The 24,837-nt window shown below is 43.4% G+C and overlaps 1 protein-coding gene across 6 annotated transcripts in view; it reads right to left on the reverse strand.

The window, feature by feature from the left end:
* TENM4 (teneurin transmembrane protein 4) overlaps window positions 1-24,837 on the reverse strand; it is a 685,723-nt gene that overhangs the window by 449,973 nt on the left and 210,913 nt on the right. For 4 of the 6 annotated variants that reach the window (XM_039848155.1, XM_039848160.1, XM_039848154.1 and 1 more), the window contains exon 3: window positions 18,148-18,240. The exons of the other annotated variants lie outside the window; for them this stretch is intronic. In XM_039848155.1, coding sequence (XP_039704089.1) covers window positions 18,148-18,157 — 10 coding nt within the window. In that variant the 5' untranslated portion in view covers window positions 18,158-18,240. The remainder of the gene's footprint in view (window positions 1-18,147; window positions 18,241-24,837) is intronic. 6 annotated transcript variants of the gene reach the window in all.

Genomic DNA, 24,837 nt, shown 5'->3' on the forward strand with positions numbered 1-24,837 from the left:
CCCTGCCAGGGTGGGACAGCTCACAGTGGTGGCTCCTGGAGGCTCTGGGAATTGCCATTACAGTGAAACTGTTCTGGCATCTGTGTGAGTTCTGGACACCAGTGGAAAGCCACCTCCTGGCCTTTCACTCATAGCTTAGCTCCCAGCTAAGTAAGAGAAGGCACTTATGGAGGTTCCAGGTGACTTAAAGAGAAACCCAGGCAGAAAGGCCATAAACTAGAGGAGGCCTATAATGATAAGCTATCACTGCTACTTTGTTCCAAGAAGAACTAACTTAATCCCACACTGTGCTAAGGGCTTTATGAGTCTATTGTTTTATTTAATCTATTTTCACAGCTCTCCAGAAAAGTGGGTATTATTAATTCCATTGTACAGAGGAAGAAGATGGAGGGAAAAGTTAAATATGACCTCACAGCTAGTAAATAGCAAGACTGAGATTCAAGCATAGGTTGCTTGATTCAAAAGCCCATGATTCAGCTATATTCTAAAACAGGGGTTCCCAATCCCCGGGCAGTGGACCGGTACTGGTCCCGTGGCCTGTGAGGAATTAGGCTGCACCACTGAAGGAGGTGAGTGGCGGGCAAACAAGCAAAGCTTCATCTGTATTTGCAGCCGCTCCCCAGAGCTAGCATCACTGCCTCAGCTCCACCTCAGATCATCAGGCATTAGATTCTCATAGCAGCACTAGTCCCTTGTGCTAAAACGGTTGGGGATAGTTGCTCTAAAAGACAGACAATAATAAGTGTTGGTAAGGATGTGTGGAAATGGGAACTCTCATATACTGCTCGTGGGAACATAAAATGCTACAGCCACTTTGAAAACAGTTTGGCAGTTCTTCATACGGTTAAACACAGAGTTCCAGCAATTCCTCACCTAGGTATATGCTCAAGAGAAATGAAAACATATGTCCACACAGAAATTAGTACATGAATGTTCACAGCAGCATTATTCATAAAAGTAAAAAAGTGAAAACAGCCCAAATGTCCATCAACTGATGAATGGATAAATAAAATGTGTTAAATCCATACAATGGAATATTCTTTGGCAATAAAAAGAAGTACTGATCCATGCTACAACATGGATGAACCTTGAAAACATTATGCAAAGTGGAAGAAGCCCATTAAAAAAGACTACATACTGTATGATTCCATTTACACGAAATGTCCAGAATAGGAAAATCCATAGAGACGGAGAATACGTTAGTGGTTGCCTACAGCTGGGGGCTTAGGGAGCAATCTGAAGTGACTAATGGGTAAGGGTATTTTTTTTTTTGGAAATGATGAAAATGTTCTAAAGTTGACTTTAGTGATGGTTGCATAACTGAATATACTAAAATTCAGTAAATTATGTACTTTAAATGTGTATATGTGAATTATATCTCAACAGAGCTGTTTTTTTTTAAAGCCCATGATCGAATAAGAAAAAGAAAACAACCATGATCCTCCCAAGTAAAATCATCTAGAATAGTTATTATTATTTTCATTTCTTCAATAATTCTTGAGCCTCTATTATGTGCTAAGTGCACATCCCTAGGAGCTTTTGATTAGACGCTCCTAGTCTGGGTAGAAGAGATTGGATATAAGCACAGATAATCATGATTCATGGGTAAGAAAGCAAAGGGAATTTAAACAGGAGGATAGTTATTTCACACCACTGGGTTGGCAAAAATTAAAAAGTTTAATATCATCACATTGACAAAGATGCACAGCCCCAGATATTCTGATATACTGCTTGAAGGAGAATAAATAGGTAGGTATAATTCGGAAAGAAGTTTGGCAGTGTTTAGCAGAAGTGAAAAATACACATGCCCTATGACCCAGCCACTCTATGTGCCCCTACAGTATAATTTGGATGAACTCTTGCACATAGCACAAGGGAACATGAGCAGAAATGTCCATGACAACACAGTTCATACTGTATTGGAAATAACCAAGTCTATCAATAAGAGAAAGACTAAATAAACTCTCTGCAATAGATTATACACAGTGCTAAATTCCAGCAAAATACAAGGAATACATCATTTAAAAACATACCAAATGTACATTACTTATGCATATGTAATAAAAATATAAGAACGTGTGGGAATGATCAATACCAAATGCCAGACACTGGTTGCTTCTTAGGAAGGAGAGACATGAGTTTGGGGTGGGGGTGGAGGGACTGGGTCTTCAATTGTACCTATAATGTTTCTTTTTAAAAGTTACTTGCAATATCTTTTATTTTTTAATTGAAATTTTTATTGAGACAATTGAAGATTCACATAAATTTGTGAGAAATAATACAGAGATCTCTTACGCACTTTGGCCAGTGTTTGACAAAGGTAACATCTTGCAAAGGCATAATATACTACCACAACCAGGACTCTGGTATTGATACAATCCACCACTCCTATTCAGGCTTCCCTAGTTTTGTTTGTATTCATGTGTACATGTGTTAAGTTCTGGTTTTACTGCCTGTGCAGGCTTGTGTCTCCACCATCACAGTCAAGATGCTGCAGTTCAAGGATTCCTCGTGCTGCCCTCTTATAACCTGACCCTCTCTCCTACCCCTTGCCCTGTTCCTAAACTCTCTCAAATACTAAATTCTGTCATTTTAAATTCTGTCATTTAAAAAATGTTATATCAGTGGAATCATACAGTATATAATCTTTTGGGATTGGCTTTTATTCGTATAGTGTAATTCCCTGGATATTCATCTAAGTTGTTGCAGGCATCAATAGTTCACTCCTTTTTGTGGCTGAGTAGTATTCTGTGATACAAATATACTACAGTTTGTTTCACCATTCATTTTTTGAAGGACATCTGGGCTTATTCCAGTTTGGGGCTATTACAATACTTACAATGTTTTAATTTTCAATTGGGTGGTGGGTATTTGGACATTCAATGTATTATTTATCCTTCTTTTTGATGCAAAAAATATTTCATAATTGAAATAAAGAAAGGAAGGAGGAAAGAGGTACCAATACTGCTGGTCTGGCCTTGTGCAGCCACTGTGCTTAAGCGGGCAGCCCAGAGAGCAGAGCTCAGGGTGACAACTGAAGCCAAGGCTCTGGGCCCCTGACCACTCTGGTACTTAGGAGGTGGGACTTGGGCACCTACTTGCTTAGAGACCCTAAGCCTGACATGGGCACAAGGAAGCCTATTTAAGTTCTTCCACCTCTGGGGCAAGTGTTTAGGGGGAATCCCCACTCTGGTCGCAGAGCCCTTTCCCCAGTCTGGGTGTGTGGGTGGGCTGCCCCCAAATGTACACATTACTAAGAAGGCAGAAAAAATGGGGTAGTGCTCAAGGTAGACAGGATGAAATACTGCATCTCCTCATGCAAGGCCCTTGAGAAAATCCGGAATTGCAGCAAAGTGGCTGCCTGAATCATGCTGGAATAGAGAGTGCCAACTGGAAGGCAGCTGAAAAAACTGGCAACTTTCTTCTTATTTGAGGTTAAAGCTGAGTGGGAATTTTGTTTTCAGTGGGTGGATAATGAGGCCTTGATACAATCTGTTACTGCCAGGTGCAGGGCAGACAGGTGTTGCCCTGGCTTCCGGTGTGCCTCCTACACCCCTGCTCATGCAGCTTAACTTTCTTTGCCTAAACCCCTGCAAACAGCATTTATGAATTTCTTAGTTCTGGGCAGAGCATCAGGCAGCGACAGATTCATGCTACAGACATTCACTGGGGGCTGCCTGTCACTCAGACACACCCTGCCCCAAGAAGCCCCAGCTGGGACACACAGAAATGTGCTCAGAGAAGTGCAATGAGTGCTGAGAAGCCAGCAGGGGCTCTGTGGATCCCCACTGTGGGAGAGAGGCAGCAGCAAGGCCACCACCTGCGTCAGAGCAGGCAGTTGCAGAGCTCATCTTCCAGGTGGACCTGGGTGAATAGGAAGGATTTTGACAGGTTCAAAGTATCCAAAGGGCTCCTGCTCTGAGGGAAGAGCATCAGTAAGGGCCCAGGAGCCCGGAAGTACTATGATTACAGCTACTACCACTGCTGCTGCTAATGATAATATAACTTGACTGAGAACACTAACTATGGGCTAGGCACTGTGCCAGGAGCTTTATGTGTACTCAATCACTTGATGCTAACAATAAACTGTCATGCCCAGTTTAACACATGAAGTTACAGAGGCACAGGGTGGTTAAGAAACTTGCCACAGGTGACACTCCTCCTCAGAAATGAAAAGAGGCAGGATTTGAACCCAGAGCTCAAGCTCTTTGCTGTTAATGACAAACTCTTCTGAGAAAGAGATAATATAGGACCTTCTATGATACCATGATAAGTTTCAACTTCTGGAGGGCAAGAAGAAGCCATAAAAATATCACTAAGTAGAGAGGGTTGCAAGCAGACCTCTGTTTTAAGGATACTATCCAGGAGGCTGACCCGAACCCTCTCCTCAATATCTCTGAAGGTCCAGCTCCTTGGTTTTATTGCTTTTCTTCTAAGCCTCTTCCTTATTTTGTATGCTAACATTCTGGTGAGCTAATATTAAGCTTGTTTTGGAGAATTAGGCATTATCTCTTTCCATAATTGCAGGCATCTGGTGAGGTTTCTAAACCAGCACAGAAAACATCCTCTCTCTAGAGTGTTCCAGACTCACTAAACTCCACATTAGCCACTTCTGCTCCATCTACCCACTCCAACCCTCTGCTGGGCATGGCTGGATCAGAACTCACTCCACGGCCTTCAAGAAAAAAAACACAAGTGCAAGGAAGCCTGATGGCCAATATTTCTCCAAACCTGCATGCTGTCCTCTTGAGATTCCTAGATTCTACCCACTGCTCTGGGACCAGTAGCTATCCAAGGCCTCTCTCCCCTCACTCAGACATCCCCATTCAATGGGCGGCGGGGGGTGGGGAAGAACAGGGCCTTTGCAGTCAGTGGGTTTCAGGTTTAAACCTGGCTTTGTCACTTGCCACCTGTATGAGCTGCAGAAAGCTCTGTCTCTCTTTGGGCCTAGATTAGGAGGATTTTGGATGAGAAGATATCAAAGGTCCCTCCAGCCCTGAGACCTCTCTTGGAGCAGTGGTCCCCAAACTTTTTGGCACCAGAGACCAGTGCTCCTATGAGAAGCTAATGCCTGATGATCTGAGGTGGAGCTGAGGTGGTGATACTAGCACTGTGGAGCAGCTGTAAATACAGGTGAAGGTTTGCTTGCTGGCCCGCCACTCACCTCCTGCTGTGCAGCCCAGAGCTAACAGGCCGTGAACTGGTACTGGTTCATGGCCTGGGGGTTGGGGAGCCCTGTTCTGGAGAACCCACAGCACCCAGGGCTCAGCACAGCCTCATCTCCCCAGCTGAGCTGGCAATAACCACCTCTATCCCTACAATGGGCTGTTGTGAAGAATAATGAGAGAATACACAGAAAAATACTGGCCAACTGCAACGTACTGTACAAAGTGAGAGATTATCTTATTTTACAACCTAGTTTATCTCCAGTGCCTCCTGACTCCCTGTCTTTCTTGCTATGTGTTTGTTTCTCCTTTGGTAGTAGGGATAGTCTGAGGCTGGGAGAGGTGAGTGGAGCTGTACAGCATTTCTCCAGACCACGCTTGGACTTGCTAGGCCTGTGCCTCGACATGTTCTGAGCACAGATAATGAACCTAGTCAGACACTGTTCCTTGCTGCACAAGACAGGTTTTGTGGGGAAACAGCCGGTATCAGAAAAAAGGCCTTTCTGCCTGGCTCTGTGGAGCACAGCAGTGCTCCCTGGTTCCCAGACTTGGGTGCTGCCATCTGTGCATAAGACGGAGGTGGCAACTCACCAGCCACACCTGACTTGAACAGGCCCAGACATGAGTTGGGGCAGCAGCAGTGCTGGGAAAATGGGAAGAGGAGGGAGATAGCCATGTGTGCTGCTGGAAGGGAGGGCTCTTCCATCCCTTCCTTATGCCAGACACTGGAATTCAGAACCTAAGGAGCCTCCAGCCTTGCCCTCAGAAAGATCCAGTTATGGTAATATGAGCCCTGGGCTAGAAGTCAAGCAAGGTTAGCTGTTGCTTGCCCTGGCTCTGCGATTCAGTTATCTGGGGCAACGTTCTAACTTCTCTCAGTCTTGGTTTCCTAATTTATAAAATGAGATGACGATGATGATGAAAATTATAGTTGAGTTGTGAGCGTTAAGTAAAATAATGCAGTAAAACATTTAACACATTATTTAATAATGATGTTAGTTATAATTATTGAGAGGGGAGTTAATCATTCCATATATATGTAATGAAGGTCGGTCATGTGCCAGGCATCATTCAGGTAATTCTAATCTGTGCAGGTCCTTAGGCAGCACAAGTGAAGACATTGACAAAAGGAAGCATGGCATTTTGGAATAACAAAGAACGGCCATCCAATCCTCCCTTCCAGACTCTCCTTGCTATTCTCCACCTTCTTTCACAGGTAACTAACTCCCTTATACTCACATCACACCTGCATGGTCCTGAGCCACCAGTTTCTTCCCTAAATGGTGGTGCAGAGGCCTCAGAGACCAGGAGCTCAAGCTGAAGCCCCCAAATTAACTTGCAACCTTAAGAAAATCCCCAACTCTCTCCCCTTAAAAGACGACCACTATTAAGATTTAACTCCACCAGGACATCTCAGCTTCCCTGACATTAATTGCTCTAAACAGGTTGAATATTAGTTGTGTCTCTGAAGGAAGAACCAGAAAATGTGGTCTTTGATAACTCAAATGGATTGATCACTCAATCCCTCTCTGAAAGAATTCCAAGAGCTCCTGGGACATTACATATTCATGGGATCCCAGAGAGAAGAATTCTCTTACACAAGCTGTTCACAGCAATAACTGCTTGAAAACAACTCCTTCAGTGTCATCAGCTTCCAGCCCTCTCCTGAATATGTGAATATGTGTGTGTTGGGCTGGACAGGGCAGGGAACTCACACCTAACAACATTTATTGTGTACTACTAAGTGCCAGAGGAGTTACAGGTTATTATTTTATTTAATCCTCAGAATAATCTTGTGAGGGGAGGTATTATTATTATTATCTCATTTTACAGATAAGGAAACTGAAGCACAGGAAGATGAATTAATTTGTCCAAGATTAAATGAAGGAGGCAGCTTGAATTTAGGTCTATCTGGCTCCTATGCCACCACTCATTCAGTTACATCAGTGGTTCTCAGCTTTTGTTCTCATTATAACCCCACCCGCCAACCCCCTCCACTCAAAGATCCTTTATAGATTTCTTTCCCCCCAAATCTACCCGCTTCCTATGAAATTTTAATCCCGCAAATATACTGTGTATCTGTTTATGTACTATGGCCCTTTGGAGGATCACAAACCATTGCAATAACAGATTTTTTTTTATCTGCAACTACCGAAGAATTAAATTTGCCCCCTGAATATGATAGTGCCTCTGTTGAAAATGTGTACATTATAACAATGGTTCTCAAAGTATTGTTCCCAGAGTAAAAGAGAAAAATGCTTACCCACAGACCAAGACTAGGAAAGAAAAATCAGCTGGACCATTTCTTCTCAAGTGGAGCATTCCTGTTTTCTTTTGAGGGCCTGGTGATTTGTGATCTTTTTTGTGTTTAGATTTGCTATCTGTTTCTCATACCTTATATTCACTTGCTACTTTGTTTGGGAAGCCTGCCTAGACACCCTCATGTGAGGCTGGGTTAGTCCCTTCTACTTTCAGTTTTGTTCTGCCAAATCAATGATCAGACTCTGTGGTCACTGTCCATGTATATGTCCTTGTACACAAGGGGAAGGGCTGTGGCTTATCCATCTCTGCATCCCCAAGCCTAACATGGCACAGCATGTGTTAGGTACTCAGTAAATATTTGTAGAATGAATGAACCAATGCGCAACTGGTTCTGGGATGGCTGGATCATAGCACTAGCATGCAGGCATGCCTTCAGAATGTGGTACCTTCTGGCACGTTTTGCAAAACCAGAGCTTTCATTTGGCTACATCTATAGGTAACATGCTTGGTCAAGGTCCCGGTGAAGCTGATAAAAACAAGCTAAGAATTCAGAATAGTGATGGTGATAACACTGAGAGGTGGGGACTTGGCCTATGGCATGGAAACTTCCCCTCAGCTCTCTTGGCATACTGAGTAGGCCTCGAAGCAAAAATAAGATAAACTGCCAAAGAGTAATAACCAGGAAAACCCTAGCTAATGGAGTCCTGTTTTCACACCAGTGAAGCACAGTAGGACCACTTCAGACTTCTATTTACAGGATTATGGCTGCCTGCTCACCCTAAGGAATTCCCCTAATGCAGGACATGGAAAAATACCATGTTAAAGAAACAAAATTATATTTAATACAGAGATGAGCTGTCAAGAAAAAGAAGGAAATCCTCAGAGGTCACACTAACCATAGATAGCGTGAATCCATAGAAGTTCCCAAGCACTGAGTAGGTGACAGTCTCACAGGTATCTGCCGGTCATTGGTGGTCTGGAATTTTGAGTATCGAAGGGCCAACAAAAGAAGCAAAGTCCTTTAAAAGTTAGAAGTCAAACTGAGATCTTAATTTAAGTCTAGGACTCTGAAAGGATACATTTACACCCCAAAAGGGTGAATAAGAAAAACAAAAAATCCCACCCCACAGAAGGAGATAGTAGGGAAACAACTCAAGCTGAGCAAAGGGGAATTCCCAATCACAAAATGGTCCTCACTTGGGTTTGGAACTTAAACAGGTATTACCTTGTGGCCAGAAAAAAATCACAAATCCAAGCTGAGCATTTAAAAGTGACCCTCAAGTCGATGATCTTCCAGCCATGGGACAAAAGTAAATGTAAATCCTTTCTTATAGCAATGCATTTTCAATGCAGTCTTCAAAGAAGTCCCATAAAGTCTTAACAATCACGAACCCACAAATCATGGAACTTGTGAGGAAATAAGCCACCATGAGCAAGAGACAATAGGTACAATGAACAAATGAATCATATCTATGAATACTACAGTAATTGAAATGATCAGATTCAGAAAAATGAAATAAGTGTGCACAACATTAAAAAAGTAAATAAATATACATAAATGGGTGGTGAAAATATAAAAGAACAGATCATTGGAAAAAAAAATAAAGCAGATTTAAAGATAACTAACTAAAATTTCTAGATATGAGACTGATGCGTGGGCTTCTCGAAGTCGTTGTCCTAAATATGGCTGGCAGTATCAGAATGAACACTGGCACTGGAATCAGAGAACTAAAATGCTGTGTGAACTGTACCAATTACTGCTTGTCTCTGGACCTCAGTTTTCTCATCTGCAAATGAGAGGGTATAACGAGATCACCTCATAAGTCCAGGTCTATAAACTAATATTCTATTATACGATAAATGGCATATATTGGGCACCTGTTATTTTGTGCTACCTCTGATTATAAGTATTCCACATGATTTTTTAAAAAATATTTGCAATAGCCCATTGAGGTATGGGCTCTTAATGTATCCATTTTACATAGTAGGAAACTAAAGTGCAGAGAGATTAAGTAACTTGCCCAGAATCCAGGGATGGTAAGTCAGGCTTGGACTTCACTTGTCTGATTCCAGAACCTGTTCTCTTCTACTGCACTATATATCCATCTAACATGCTTGGCTCCCAACACCTGGCATTCCAGCTCAGGTGTCTCTGGCCTATCAGAAGTCTCCCATAGTGAGGGTAGCTCAATGGCTAGTATAGGCTGTTCATCATGGCCAAACTACCCATTCCAGTGGGGTAGCAAGGACACCATGACATTAATTATCAATGACCAAATATTATTAAGCACATCCTATGAGTAAGGCCTGTGCTTATTTTTGACAAGAGCTGCTTATGACAGAGCAGCACACATGACAGATTGCTGGGGCTTACATTCTGAACACCCATTTTTGGAAAATTTTTCACGTCGGGAGCATTTCTGTGTGTCTTGGTTTCCTTATGTGTAAAATGGGGATGGTAATAGCATCTAACATCACTGGGTTGTTGTCAAGATTAAATGAGCTTAAATATGTCAGGTGTGTAGTGAGCATCCCATAAATCGTAGTTCTTGCTGCTGTTATTATTTTCAACCCAGTGGGCAGAAGTTGGGCTTTGCAGCAGATGACCTTGACTTAATTCCAGGATCCCCCACTTCTCAACTGTGTGACTTAAAGTCATTGACCCTCTCTGAGGCTCCACAGCCCCATCTGTGAATCAGAAGTAACAATGCTTACCTCACTGGTAACTGTGAGGGTTAAATGGACTGTGAAATGCCTAGCTTAGTGGCTGACATATAATAGGTACTCAACAAATGTCTGTTCTCACCCCTGGAGTGTTTTCTGCACACTCAACTTTTCCACCATGGTTAGAATCCAAAGAAGCACAGGATTCTATACTTATCGATGTTGACTCATCGTCTTTTCTTCCACCAAGGGAGCTTACATAAAAGCAGCATGAGTGGAAGATTTCTAAATGCATCCATTTCACAGCAGGTAAATCAAGGCAATACAGTGATAGAGATCCACAGCCTTGGAAAAAGGCCTTCTAACCATGACCTTGGCTGCTTTGGCTAAACTGGCCACCAAGATGTGCAGCTGAAGATGAAATTAGCAACAAGAAGCAAGCCCTACCATTATGAAGACTTGGTCATTGAATCCACCAACGGTAATGACACTGACCTTCCCATTTAGAAATTAACCCGGCACTCGGCTCCTAAGCAGCTCTGTGATCATTTTGCCTGCCCAGGACTGCACAGCAGCACCACCCTGAGGACGGGGGAGAGGTAAATAAGGATCATACTAAAGAAGATACAGAAGGGCAGTGACATCCACAGCAGGGGCCACATAACTGCCAATCCCAACGGCGCAGGCCTCAGGGAAGGGCAGAATTCCATGCTTGCTTTGCCCAAGGCAAAGGAGGCTGAGGCCAGAGGTGGATCCTTTACAGGGTTTCCTTTTTTGAGCAAATAGGAACTCTTGTGTTTCAAGCTTAATCTTTGGCATCTTTTGGATTTCATCGTAGGTTGTCTGCTTTTTCTTTTTCCTCCCTAAATCCATCCATGTGTTCACTCAGCCCAAGAACATTGATTAAGCAGATACTGGGTCCTGGAAGATAATGGTGGCATGGTAGGGTGGTGGGCATTCCAGGTGCTCTGAGTGAAGACCGCAGGTACAAACTCAGGAAGGGAAAAGGAACCTCAGAGGATAGACAAATGGTCTGGGAAGAAAAGAGCCTGAAACTAGCACGAGGATATCAGTGGCCAGGGTAGCACTGCTAGGACTGCAGCCCCTTATCAGTTAGAGCACGGCACCCTGACTGGACAAACAGCATTCTCTGCCTCGGTGAAAGACAGCGTGGTGTCCCAAACAGACCTGGCTCTAACCCCAGCTCCGTCTACTAGAACATCCATGTCCCCAAGCAAGACATTTCTCTGTGTCTCAGTTTGATCACTGGAAATGTGGCTATTCCTATCCCATAAAGCCAAAAACATAGATTTTCATAATGACGGTAAAACATGATACTAACCCATAGTAAGAGTTCAATAAATGTTCATTTACCCTTGCTTAATTTATTCTTACATAATTGATACCATATATGACAATACAGTCACAAAGAAGCCTCCTAAGCCTTCTTTGCCTTACTCGGTATTTACATAAGAACTAGGGTGTTCCATTTAAGATTATTTCTCCAATCTGACCCTGAGAAAAACAATATATCTGTCCTAAGCCCTTTGTCTTCCCAGGTTCCCATCACCAACCAGGATGAACAGTTCGATCAGGGCCTGAGCACTTAATAATCTCTGAGTCGATAATAACTCTAGTTAACAGTAACAGGTTAATGTCTTGATTATGGCAATGTCTTCTATGAAAAGTAGGCAGTACAAAGATGGAGATTATTGACTGTGTGCAGAAAAGCTGGCATGGTAGGCTCCAAAAGGGTAGAACAAGGAAGCATAATTAGTATTCCTGTTCAATTTTCAAAAAAAAAAAAAAAGTATATTTGGAAAGATACAATAGAAACACATTTTTAAAAGAGCAATATATAGCAGTAAACACTCTAGGTCAAATAAATGATTCCAAGCTAATTTGGAGTCATGGGAAAAGCAATCATGGGCTTTAGAAGTGGCTTGCTTTTGAATCTCAGCTCTGACACTTCCTAGCAAGATATCCTTGGTGGGCGGATGCCTTAGTTTATTTCATCTGTAAAATTTCCCTTAGAGGGAAAATACTAACTGCTGTGATGATTAGATAACCTGGTGAATACCTGGCACTTAGTGAGTTAGCTGTTCTTTTCTTTCCTCCTTTTCCTCATTTCCCCTTCTTTTCTAGATAACTGATAATTCTTTATTTGCTAGTGAATTAGAATTAGTAATGGATGACTTTAATCTGCCTGTTGGTGACCACAGTCTTCCTCTGTACATATAAATTTGTATACCATCAAGTTGATGCTTATGCAAAATCCTTCAATGCCTTTCTTCTCACTTCTTAAACAAAAATAACAGCTCCTCTTTCTGGCATCCCAAGCTTTCCACAAGTAGGCCTCAACTTCCCATCCATGCTTCTGCTGCAGTGTTCACCCTAGTGGCACCCATGAGGGCGATGTGGAGGAGGGCTTAACCCAGCCTTGAGTTAAGGATGGTGAGAAGGGCTTTCCAGAGGCAGCTACACCTAAATGAACCTTAAAGCATGAGGAGGATTTTGACAAGCAGACCAAGATGAGAGAGAGCATTCTGGGCTAAGTGAATATCATATGCAGTATCCCCAGGGTAGCCTGGTTTTATTCAGGAGAATTCCCACCCCCTCTCTACTAAGACTGTCCTCATTTCTCTTTCTCTCTTTATTAGATTCACAGTTGACTTCTTTTCCACTACCTGCTGAATTCTGCAGCAAAGATCTTACCTCTTACACCCACAGTTTTCAAAGTGTAGTCCAAGGATCCCTGCAGGTCCCCGAGACCCTTTCAGGACATTCTTGAGGTCAGAACTCCTTATAATAACGCTATGCCATTATCTACCTTTTTTATCCTCATCCTCCTATGAGTATACAATGCAGTTTTCCAGATTGAATGCAGAAGCAGATATACCTTTTAAGCCAAACATTAAAAAGAGATTTGCCAAAATGTAAAACGATGTCATCCCATACATTTTTGTTTGTTTTAGAAAAGTCATTATTTCATAAAAATGTGTTATTTATGATCATGTAACAGTTTATTATCGTTATTTTAGATAAGCTATAAATAACAATTTTTGCACTTTTTTCAGTGCTAATTACTAGTATGACAAATTTCTATAGATACAATCAGATAAACAAAAACTCTTTGGGCAGGGGGGTCTCAAAAATTTTGAAGAGTAAAACAGGGTTTTACTGAAACCAGAGTTACAACTACTGCTTTAGGACATCCTGTAAAGAGGGGGCAGTAGAAGGCAGAATGTGCAACTGGCCCTAGGAAGCCTTCTCAGACAGCAATTTCTGCCCATTGCTCAGAAAACACCCACAGGAGGTCTGTCCCTTGCTGGATGTTTCTGTCTTGCCTACTACTCCCTGTCTCTCTCTTTCCTTTCCCTTCCTGTGAAAACGCTCAGTGGCAAGCCAGTCTCCCTTTCTCTCCTAACTGCGACCTCTTCCCCACGCTCAGGGAGGTATATGGCTAGGAGGCTTTAGTGTCAGAAAGAACTCAGTGTCTCTGATTTACATTTCTCTGATGGCTAAAAACGTTGGATGTCTTTTTATGTGCTTATTCACCATTTCTGTATTTTCTTTGGAGAAATATTTATTCAAACACTTTGCCTATTTTTAACTTAGTCTTTTTGTTCTTTTATTGATTAATTGTAAGAGTTCTTTATATATTCTAGATACAAGTCCCTTATCAGATCTATGACTGCAAATATTTTCTCCAATTCTATGGTTGTCTTTTCACTTTCTTTACGATGTTCTTTGAAGCACTAAATTCTTAATTTTGATGATGTCCTATTTATGTGTTTTATCCCTCCTCTATTTTGTATGTACCAAACCAGTGCCTAATCTAAGATCAGGAATATTTATACCTATGTTTTCTTCTAAGAGTTTAGATTTTTACCTCTTAAATTCAGGTCAACGATGCATTTTGAGTTAATATTTGTATTTGGTGTGAGGAAGGGGTCCAACTTTATGCTTTTGCATGTAGATATCCAGTAGCCCCGGCATCATTTGCTGAAGAGATGTCTCAGTATCTCTGAATCTCAGTCATCTCATCTCCAAAATGAGCTTTAAAAGACCACCTTGCAGGATGCTGTGAGTATTCAATGAGATAGAGAAAAAAAAGTGCCCCAGTACACAGCACACAGTCAACGTTTATATAAAGAAATAAACAATAGATTTGAATGTGCTCTAGTCATCATTACTGCTGTTGACCAGAGCTTTTCCATCCCTAACGGTCTTTAGCATTCACAGTCCCATCTGCTTGTCACAAGAGCCCTGTGCTATTTCTCAGGAATCGCTTTTCTGGGTAGCCCTGATAATCTTCTTCTTCTCCCCTTCTCTTTTTCCTCCCTTACTTTGTACCTTAATTTTGCATTAAATATTCTCAGTCTTAATTAATTAATCAATTTAAAATCTTTAACCTACTCAAATCTTTTTTGGCAAGTTGGTGGGAAAGCATGAATGAATGAATGAGTCAATCAATTAAAAGTACCCTTATTTAAAGTTAGAAAAGCCCCTCCAGTGATCACATGGGCCACCCCACATGTTGGTGTCAGAGAAGGTCCATGTAATGCCATCTCCAGCACTCTCCACACTCCCCCACTCCACCTCCCACTCTGGAAAGATCCTTTTAAATCACATGCTCCTCCTCCATGGTGTTTGCAACACCTCCCAATTTAGTTTTCTCTCTGAATTTCATTAGTGTCCCATTTGCCTCATCTTCCTGATCATCTCCCCGATCTCTGAGGTGGCTGTTAACAGGAGGAGACTGAGTTGGCAACAAGGGCTCCTGCTTCCTGAATGAGGGTAAGGGGTCCATGGATTGCACTTTCAGATGGCGCTCTGGTCCACTAGGCTCAGGCCAACAACAATAACTGGACCCTAGCTGTGCATCAGGCCATGGAGCTCAGAGAAGAACTCTGCTTGCTCTTGAAAGCCCCAGCCTCACAGGGATGGATGGATATTGCCTGTGCCATGTGATGCAAGGACATCACCCTCCTGGGCAGGCAGAGCGAGTGAGAAAGTGAGGAAGTTAGTGGGAGAGAGCAAGGCAGTGAGGATATTCCTGGAGAGGGAACAGCATATGTAAAGGGAGGATGGTCTGAACAAAAAGTGTAAGCAAATAATGATAAAGAATGCATTGTGTAATTATTTGTTCATCCATTCATTCATTCAATGTATATTTAATGAGTGCCAGTGTTCCCACCATAAGAATACTGCAGGGAACAACACATTAGGTGTCTAAACTTGTGGAGCATATGTTCCAATGGGAGAAGACAGAAAATAGACACATTTACCAAGTAATATGCAATGCATTGGGTAAATGTTATGTGGAAAAGATCAGATGGAAGAGGACACAGAGAGAACTGGACTGGGACTATTGCTCCTTGTTACAGAATGGTCAGGGCAGGTGTCCTGCTCTCACCTCCATTACGTCCACCTTGCTCACACCACTGGCCTCCTGCCATTCCTTGAGCAAAAACACACTTGTGTTCAGGACTTTTCAGCCCCACGTGTGCTCTGCTGACTCAGATAGTGACTTAGCAGTCTGTTCATTGCTGTTCCCTCTGCTTGAAGAGCTTTCCCCAAGATGGAAAAAAGGCTTTGATGCCTTATACCCTGAGGCAGGAGTGCATTCATGGTTCAAGGAACAGCAGAGAGGCCAATGTACCTGGTGGGTCACTGTGAGGCCCTTGGCTTTTCCTCTGTGTGAGATGGGGAGCCATAGGACAGTTTGGAGTAGAGGACAGATCTAATCCGACAAGTGTTTTAACAGATAACTCTATGTTAGATACCGGGAGAGAAGGGTAGCAGCAGTGCCCCATGAGGATGCCACTGTCGTAATTCAGGTCTGAGATGGTAGCTTGGACCACTATGCAGAAGGAAGAGCTGATCACACATGCTGAGGAGGGGAGAGAAGTGACGGGGTCAGGGTAAATATAGCACAAAGTGTAAGAGGAGGGATGGGGGATATGAGGCTGGAGGGAAAAGGAAGCACATTATTGACAGAGAATCTGCCTGTGCCAAGGCTCAGATTCAACCTCATTTTGTCAGACTCAGATCCTGTTACTTATACTTCTGCAATGTCTTCCCTCCTTCCTTGAGTTCAACAAGTCTTGCTCTGGGCCCAGCTGTATGGGAAGCACCAACATGGGAAGGAGGGACCCCACGTCTGGGCCCCAAGAAGCTCCCACCCCTGGTGGAAGCTGTGTTCATGTGTTGTGACACCCATAGAATGTTAGGGGACCAGGAGAAGAAAGGCCCTGGATGGGGGGATTGAGAGCAGGAAGAGGAGACCATATTTCTTAGGTTTAGATGGAACAAGGGACGAGATTCAATTTTTTATCCTAACTTTCATGTCATCACAAGTGAGCATGGATGGGGTTAAAGAGTCTACTTCAGCTTAGTTATCTTTCCTCGTTGAATGAACCTCGGTTTTCTTATCTTAAAAAATGGAATTGTAAGAACTACCTTATGGGGTTGTGGAAGTGATAAATAAGTTCTTGGCGTAATGTCTCAATAAATGGAACTCCATTTACCTGTCTCTCTATATGAAAAGCTAAAAATTTTAATAGACCTTTTCAGAGAACCATAAGTCTCTAATGCTGAGCATCTGTCCCGGTTTGTAGTTATACATTTTCAGGCTGAGAGCAGATGCTATCTTTGTTTTTGTTCCTTGTTATGTCCCCAGAGCCTAGCATGGTGTTAGACCTACCACTAGTATTCAATATATCTTTGTTGAAAATCTCAATAAATGATAGAATTGGATGTTATGTCAGGACTAGATTCCAGCGCTTTTTAGCTGGAAGACCTCAGATAAGATAGTTCGTTTCTCTGAGCCTCAGTTTCCTTCCATGTAAAATGGAAATAATAATATCTACTGTGGCAGAGGCAGTTACTGCTCATCAAATAGTCATGTCTTTCCCACATTTCCCAGAGCCCTATATTTCTGCAATGTCTTTATCAGGCAGGAGCATGTGACTAGTTCTGATTGATGGCCTGTGTGTCACTTCTGGACTAAACATTTAAGAGCCAGTTTTCAACCTTCCAATGATCTCTTCCCCTGCTGAAGAGACCTAGGTAGCCACATGTTCCAGGTAGTATCCCCAAAATATAGCTGAGCTTTTATCAGCCTGTTCCCTAAGTCACTAGGTAGAGCAGAGCCCTCCACTCGCTTCGGTTAGACATGCAGCAGGAGAAAGAAATAAACCTTTACTATGTTAAGCCACTGAGATTCTGGAGTGAATTTATTACTGTAGTGTAACTGAGTCTAACAAGAATCAGATTTCTACCTTGCAAAATTGCTTGGAGGATAAGAAAAATTGCTCGGTTCATAGTAGGTTTTCAATAAAGGGCTTGCTCCTTGGGTCCTGGCTCCCTTGCTTCTTGAGCATTCTGAATCACCATGGCCCAGCCTCTATTTATGATTCCACCTCCCTCTGGGCCATTTTCCTTCTCTAGCTTGAAACAGATTTCTAATTTTTTCACCCAGCCCAGGTGTTTCTTGCTGTTTTTGTCACTGGTCTTCTGCACAGAAATATGAAGAAAAGCCTCCCAAGAGCCATTCTGGCCAGCTAGACCTGGCCCTCAGACCAGCTACCCACTTACTTCCTCATATTCTATTCTCGACTATGCCTCTAATCCCACTCTAGCTCATCTTAAAATGTAACCAATGAACTCTGGACCCTGCCCCTGGTCTTCTGGACCCTAGAATGACTCATATTGCCACTGCCACCTCTGTGATCCAGGACCTGCGAGGTGCTCCTGGCCGCCAGCTCCTCCATCACATCTCGGCTCAATGGCTGGCCCTTGCCTGCTCTGTCCTTTCACCATGCTGGCTGCTGTCTTGGCTTCCAGCACCAAACAGTTCTCCTACTGCATGTGCTCTCAAGAAGGCCACTCTGACTCTGACCTGACCTCCTCCACTTCCCATGCTGCTTAGTGGCAAAAGCCTTCGACCAAAAAGTACTCGCGTTTTCAGATTCCAAGATGGCATTTCTCATCAAGACCACAGGTTTGCAGCTGATGACACAGAGAAATCAGAGCAGACAAGGGGACTGACCTGGCTCCATGTCAGCACGTTTTGAAGAGTCCGTGGGCCCTGCAGCCCTCTTTCCAGGGCCATTGGATCCTGGAGCACAGGGCAGGATACTTTCTGTTGAAGCAGAGAACACAGACCCAGCTGAGTGAGGTGGCCAGATGCCCCAGACCCTTTCTCACAGATCTCTCCCCAGCAGTCATTGCAAACACACACCACTGGGGAGACGGGGCTTGTTCCTGGCCCCTCGGCCACACAGAGAAGCAAGGTGGGTGGGTGGGGGGAGGTCCCAAATACCCTGTGAAGCCCACACAAACTTCCACCTTTGCTGGGAGGCTCTGGTGAGTCTTAGTCTGTTCTCCCATCTCATATTGTATGGTGGGAGTAAGGATCTTGTCTCACAGTCATTGTTTACACGTGTTTCCTCCAGCTGAACAAAGCCTTCAAGGGCAGGGGCTGCAAATGAGTCCTCTTTACAAGCAAAGGCTTAGAGCAGAGTAGAAACTGAGTGGTCTGTGAAGAACAATCTCCTTTGTGCTGTGACGGGTGTGGGGAGGAGGGTGTGGGGATGGAGCTTATGGAAGCGCTGGCCCCTGCAATAGTTCTATCATTGATTCTCCAGGCAAATAAACATGATCGAATCTCTTTGAACCTTGGTGTCCTGCCCTATAAAATGGGCTGATCTCCTCTGTGATATACCGTGTGGGAGCATTGGGAGTTACCTGGGCAGAACTCCTTACACAAAAGAATCCTGGTTCTGGCCCACTTTCTTATCACACTGCAACCTCTAGCAAATCAGTTTCTCTCTTTCAGCCTGTTTCCTCATCTGAAAGAGGAAAACTCTGAACCAGGTGACATGGGTGGTCCTTTCTGCCCCTAGAATTCTATGATGTTGAATTTGATTCATCTCTGATCTCCAATGTCCAAGAAGCCATCTGTACACGATAGAGATTTGTGAAATGAATAAATGAAATCCTATCCCACTCAAAGAATGGTGAGGGGAGGCTCGAAGGTTTTAAGATACATGCCTTGTTCATTACAAGAGGAGGGACTGGGACCTGGACACAGGTCCTCACAGACTCAAGATCTGAGTATTTTCTTCTGCACCAACTATCACGCTCGCCCACTGAAAACACCACAAAACATCTTTTTATATAAAAGACCCACTAGGCTAAAGAACAAAGCATGAAGGATACATTCAGGAATCAGGTAAAAAGATGTCATTTGAGAAATTCTCTGAATATGTATTTGCCAAATTTACCAAGGATCCTAACTAAGAGACATTATTGTCTATTAAAAGGTGAGGAATTACCAGTAATTTCCATTAACCACGAATTTCTCCAAAGCATGAAATTTTTCTAGCTTCACGTACATTTCATATATTTTATTGTAAATTCTCATTATTCTCAACAAAGAGTAGCTGTATTAGATAGGAAAGGTCACCAGGCTCTGCTTAAGTGCAGAGTATGCTTTATCTACCCTGGGAGGGGTGTTAGGGGCAGGCTCCAGCACAAAGGGTAGAAGACCTGATAGCCAAAACAGAATTAACAGGGCAAGTTTGGAGGTAAACCTAGAAAAGTCCTTATCAATCGTACCGTATACGCTAAAATAAAAAATAGGCAGTACGTTGTTGCATAGGACATGACCTACAATTTTATGCATCTTGAATGTGCTTAATGGCTATTGTGCTCCTAACTTCTGTGTGCCCTGCCTAGTTCATTATAAGTTTACCCTCCAAAGTTTCAGAGAGCAGCAGGAACTTGCTTGCTGTAACAATGGGCAAGGTAAGAGGCACTTTCTTCAGGCACCCAGCGCCTGGTGGACGTTAGGACACGCAGCTGTTGGCTTTGCCCCCCGAGGTCCTGCTGGGGGCCTAGACACATCCAGGGATTTGGATAAAACACTAAGGGTCCTCCGCAGACCCCCTTCCTTTGTCCAGATCATCGGATTCCACTCTGCCTCCGTAGCTTGTGCTGTATACCCTCGCCTGTGCCTTCTGACCCCTCCCCTCTCGAAGCCGCAGAACTGCAGTTGTACTCCTCTTCCACCCTCACCTTCACCAAGGCTTCAGGGAAAACTTCGATGCCTTTTCTTTTGGTTATTTTCTTTTCCATTCATATCCCTGAATTCCCTCTTTTCTTTTTTGGAGGACTTTCAAAAAGTGTCACAATGACTGCTAATGAAACCAAAATATTCATAGTCGACCAAAGGTTTTAGAAATATTTATGTACTAGCATTTTTAGGGAGGGGAAATCCAGTGAGGAAAGAAGTGTGGTGCTCATTTATTCACTTGCTCACTCGCTCATTCATTCATATATTGAGTGTAAGGTGCTGTACAGGATTCACTGAGGACTTGGAAGCAAATCTTGTCCTCAGGAAGCTTGGAGGCTGGCAAGGAAAATAAGACATGGCTACAAGTAATTGCAATGCTGGGAAGTTTTGTAAGAGAGATACAGATAAAACCCAGCGAGGGGCCAGAGGAATGGAGAAGTCATCATGAATGACGAATCAGAGAACACTTATTGGACAACATATAGCTTAAGCTCAGTCTTGCGCCAAAGGTAGCGTTAGGTGGGTGGTATGTGGACAGGACAGGGTGCTCTGTATGAAGCAGTAAAGGCATAGAGGAGAAAGCATGACAAAGAATGGGTGCATAGCTCAGCTTCCCAGAGTGTGGGCTGTGTAGAGGGAAGTAGAGAACATCGCACCTGTTAGGTGATACGAGCCCCTAACAAGCAGGGACCTAAATGACACTCTAGAGGAGATGGCCATTATTCAGTCACTACTAGGGAGCTACTTAGTGCTTTTGAGTAGAGATGTGACATATTTGGATATCTGCTATAGAAAGATGAATTTAGCAAGACTTGCATAGTATGAATTGGAAGAAGAGGTGCCTAGGGCAGGAAGCTCCTACTTGTGTGTCAGGCATTGGGAAGAATGTTAGGTGTTGGCACATATTTGACCTCATTTTATCTTCTAGGCAACTGCAGGAGGCAAAAGACTTGCAGATGAGGAAAGGAGGCTTTGGGGAATTTAAGCTGCTTGCCTGTGGTCTTTCAGCTAGGAAGTGATTGAGACAAGATCTGAACCCTATTCTTTCCTTTTCCAGGTGAGCCATAAAGCATGCTGTGACACTGCATATGACACCTGTACACCTTACACTTTCAGTAAATCTTCTACTCCCAGTGTACCTCTCCACCTGGGTGGGTGGAAGTGTGATGATTTTCTGGGCTGCATTTTGAGAGGCCCAGGCAGAATTAGATACAGAGTGCCTTTGCCTCTATTAGTTTTCCCCAAAGTGACCATAAATCGAGCAGACAATACAATGCCTTGAGTTGGGTCCCAAACAACCCGCACTTTGGTCTCTTGCAGAGAATTTCAAAGGCAGCAGGAGACCACCCTCCTTCTTTTCTGTGAGTGCTTGCTTCTGTCTTTCCCTTCTCAGCTAAGTCTTGATAACAGAATCACTGGAACCCAGGGGAACACCTTTTGGATGCAGGGAATCTGTTTCCTCATTGACCTTCTAGTGTTTCTATGCCCTGGGCTGACTTCATTCTTTGGGAAGACTGCCTGGAGGGCTCAATGCACTTGAAATGGATAGTCACACCTGCAGATCAAAGATGACAATCATGAATGACTCTCATCAAAATGCCTGCTTTAAAAATTTTTTCAAGGGGAAAAATATTTTCTCACTCTAAATACAAGACATGGTGATAGCTGTGCTGTACACCTAACAACAGGGTACAGAGTTTCTTAGAGGTGTCCTGAGAAGAGCCAGGTCTTTAGAAGAAGATACAATGGGTCTGAATTACACTTTGTCCAGTGACCAGCTATGTGGCCTTTGACAAACCACACAGCTTCTTAAATTTCTTCATAATTAAGTGGGAATGATAATAGAGGATTAGAGAGACTAAATGCCAGATGCTTGATACACACATAAGAATGTATAATAATTTCTCCTTGCCTTTTTATGTTCAACATTCTGGGCACTGCTCTCACAGTGAGGATGGCTTCCTCCTCACAAAGTTACCAACTGAAGAAGAGGATTTTGTGAGAAAAATTGTTGAAATTGCAGCAAGTTGTTCATACCCTTGACCTAGCACTTATTACCATTGTCTTGTAATTATTTGTTGGCACGTCCTTCTCTTACACCAGACTGGGAGCTCCTTGAGATGGTGACCACCTGTATCTTCAATTTCCAGCACACAGTTGTCCCTTTCAATCTTAGTACCTTATTCTGAGATCCAAACACAACCACAAAGTCTGTAGTTCTGGGATTTTATTTTCTCAGCCTGGTTTTAAGAGTGACTTTTAAGCAACACCTTCAAGAACACACCCAATCCTTTGAAAACCATCTCATTATCAAGTAATCATTAGGATGGAATACTTCACCTTGTTACTCTGTTAAAAGCTTTCGTTTCTAATCCAAGCCAATTATATGTGCCAATATATTCAATAACATCTTAATAATGCCAAACCTCCCAGGTCTCTGGACAAAACTGGACCAGACTGAGAGATCTGGCGTCTAACAGGATACTGGAAGGGCACATGGCAGAGGGGAAATAAATGAAGCACCAAAACTGGATTCAAATCCTGGCTTGTGCAGTGGTGACAACCTTGCATAGTGCCTGGGGCTGGGATAAGTGCTCAGTGAAGGTTAATTCCCTTCTCTTCCCCTGACTCCAGAGAAAAGCAAAGGCATAAAATTTGTTGCAAGTAAAACGAGAGAGAAGATTCACCACATTCCTGAGTCCATTTAGAATATGGATTTTTTTAAAGCTTTCTCCCTAAGGACTGAAGGAAGCCAGTTATTTCATTTTAATTATGGCAGCTGCAGCTGCTGCTTGTGGACTCAAAGACCAATTTTTCATATTAAAAAGAAAACACACACACACACACATACACACACACACTCAACTACAGAATCAACGACATACACAGAAAAACACCTCCTTGAAAGAGCATGTAATCAGGGTGGAAAAATCTGGAAAGATCCAGGGGGAAATCCATGGGTGTGCTTAGCCCACTTCTCCTCCCACCTTACCTCCTCACTGCCCCCAAAGTCCAAGACCAGCCCAAGAGCCAAACGGTGTAATGGGACATTTCCTGTTGAGCAGCTGCACACTTTTAATGCACACAGGGGGAAATAAAGGCAGCAGGTGGTTTTATGTAATCTTCCTATGAACTTTTAAATGGGAGTCCTCATTCAAGAAGGCCTAAAAGAGGGGTTTTTTTTTTTTCAGGTCCATATATGGAAGCATGGACAGGGAAGTAAACAGTTCTCAAATAGCCACGAGTGCTAAAAAGCAACCTGATGAGGTCTGTAGTATCAGTGGGGAATTTCCAAAATTTTTCTGAATCTTAACTAATGTTCCCCTTTAAGCCTTTCAAGCACACCACTAAACATTCTGGACTTTGAATGTGTAGGACACAAACTCTTGTTCTCCACCACCCGAGTGCTCCCAGATCTCCAGGTCTTTACTCAGCTTCATCATAGGCCTGCAAAGCCTCCGCATACTTCCATGCCCACCAGCTCCTCCTTTTCTTTCAGGAGCCAGTGCAGATGTCAGCATTTCCATGAAGCCATCTCTGTTGTACTGATCGCAGCTAACTGCACTTCCATGCCAGAGTCACCATCTCTAGTTGATGCTACCACTAAACCCTGGGGGTGACCTGAGCTTTGCACTGCAATTTCTTCCTTTAAATTATCACGCTGTCACTGCTATTCTTAAAATGCAAGCCTGACTCTGCTGTTTCTGGCTTGAAACTCTTGTTGGTCCCCATTGTCCTTGAGACAAAATCCAAAGCCCTCCCTAGAGTAAGCAGTTTTCTTCACCATCCAGCGAAGAGTGACTGGCCATTTCTCCAGCCCAGTCCCCAGCCACTCTCCCCTCAGACCCAGGTATTTGAACACCTCGCTGTCTTCCTGCTGCCCTTTCCTTTGGCCTGGGAGGCCCCTGGAGTCTTCACCCAAAAGTTTACCATACAGCACCCTATTTTATTCTGGGGAAGCAACTTCCTGATTCTGGGAACTACTTTTCCATTGCTCTTGTCATGTGGGATGTGAGAGTCATTGGTGCTATTTGGCAACTATTTCTGGCTCTCTGCCTTCCGGGAACAGGTGGGATGGCATACCCTGGAAGGGTCATATCACTAATTGTGGCATGGGGGTTGTGAGCAGAAGTGTAGCACTTCTAGTTAGAAGATGTAATTGCTGATGCAGGCCCCTCTAGAGTGCTCTTTCACTTTGGCACAATAATTGGCACAGTTAGGATGATGTGTCAGCCTGGGGGACTATGAGAAACACCTCCCCTCTCCCACCGATCCCACTACCCACAGTGGACATGAAATATGAGAGAGAACAAACCCTTTATTGTTGCCACTACAATTTGGGGTGATTTGTATCTAACATTAATTAGATGATCTGACAGATACGTGGATCCTATGAGAATTGTCATATCCTTAAAGGACCCTGCCTCTCTGGCCATCATTGTTTGGTTCTGGGAGGGGCACCCTCACAAAGACAGGTCAATCAAAGTTCTGGGCCCCCTGGCTGCCCTTGTGGAGGGCTGCATTCTATCTGACTAAAGATAGGCCAGTTAGAATTCTCTTGGGATTTTTCAAAACAGGATGTGAAATAGAATGAAGTCTCTAGTAGTGAAGATTGTAAAATGTAAATAGTTGAGAGCTATTAGTGGCCATGTGGGTGTGCTG

This window comes from Pteropus medius, unplaced genomic scaffold, assembly GCF_902729225.1.
Source record: "Pteropus medius unplaced genomic scaffold, Ma_sr-lr_union100, whole genome shotgun sequence".
Classification (NCBI taxonomy): domain Eukaryota; kingdom Metazoa; phylum Chordata; class Mammalia; order Chiroptera; family Pteropodidae; genus Pteropus; species Pteropus medius.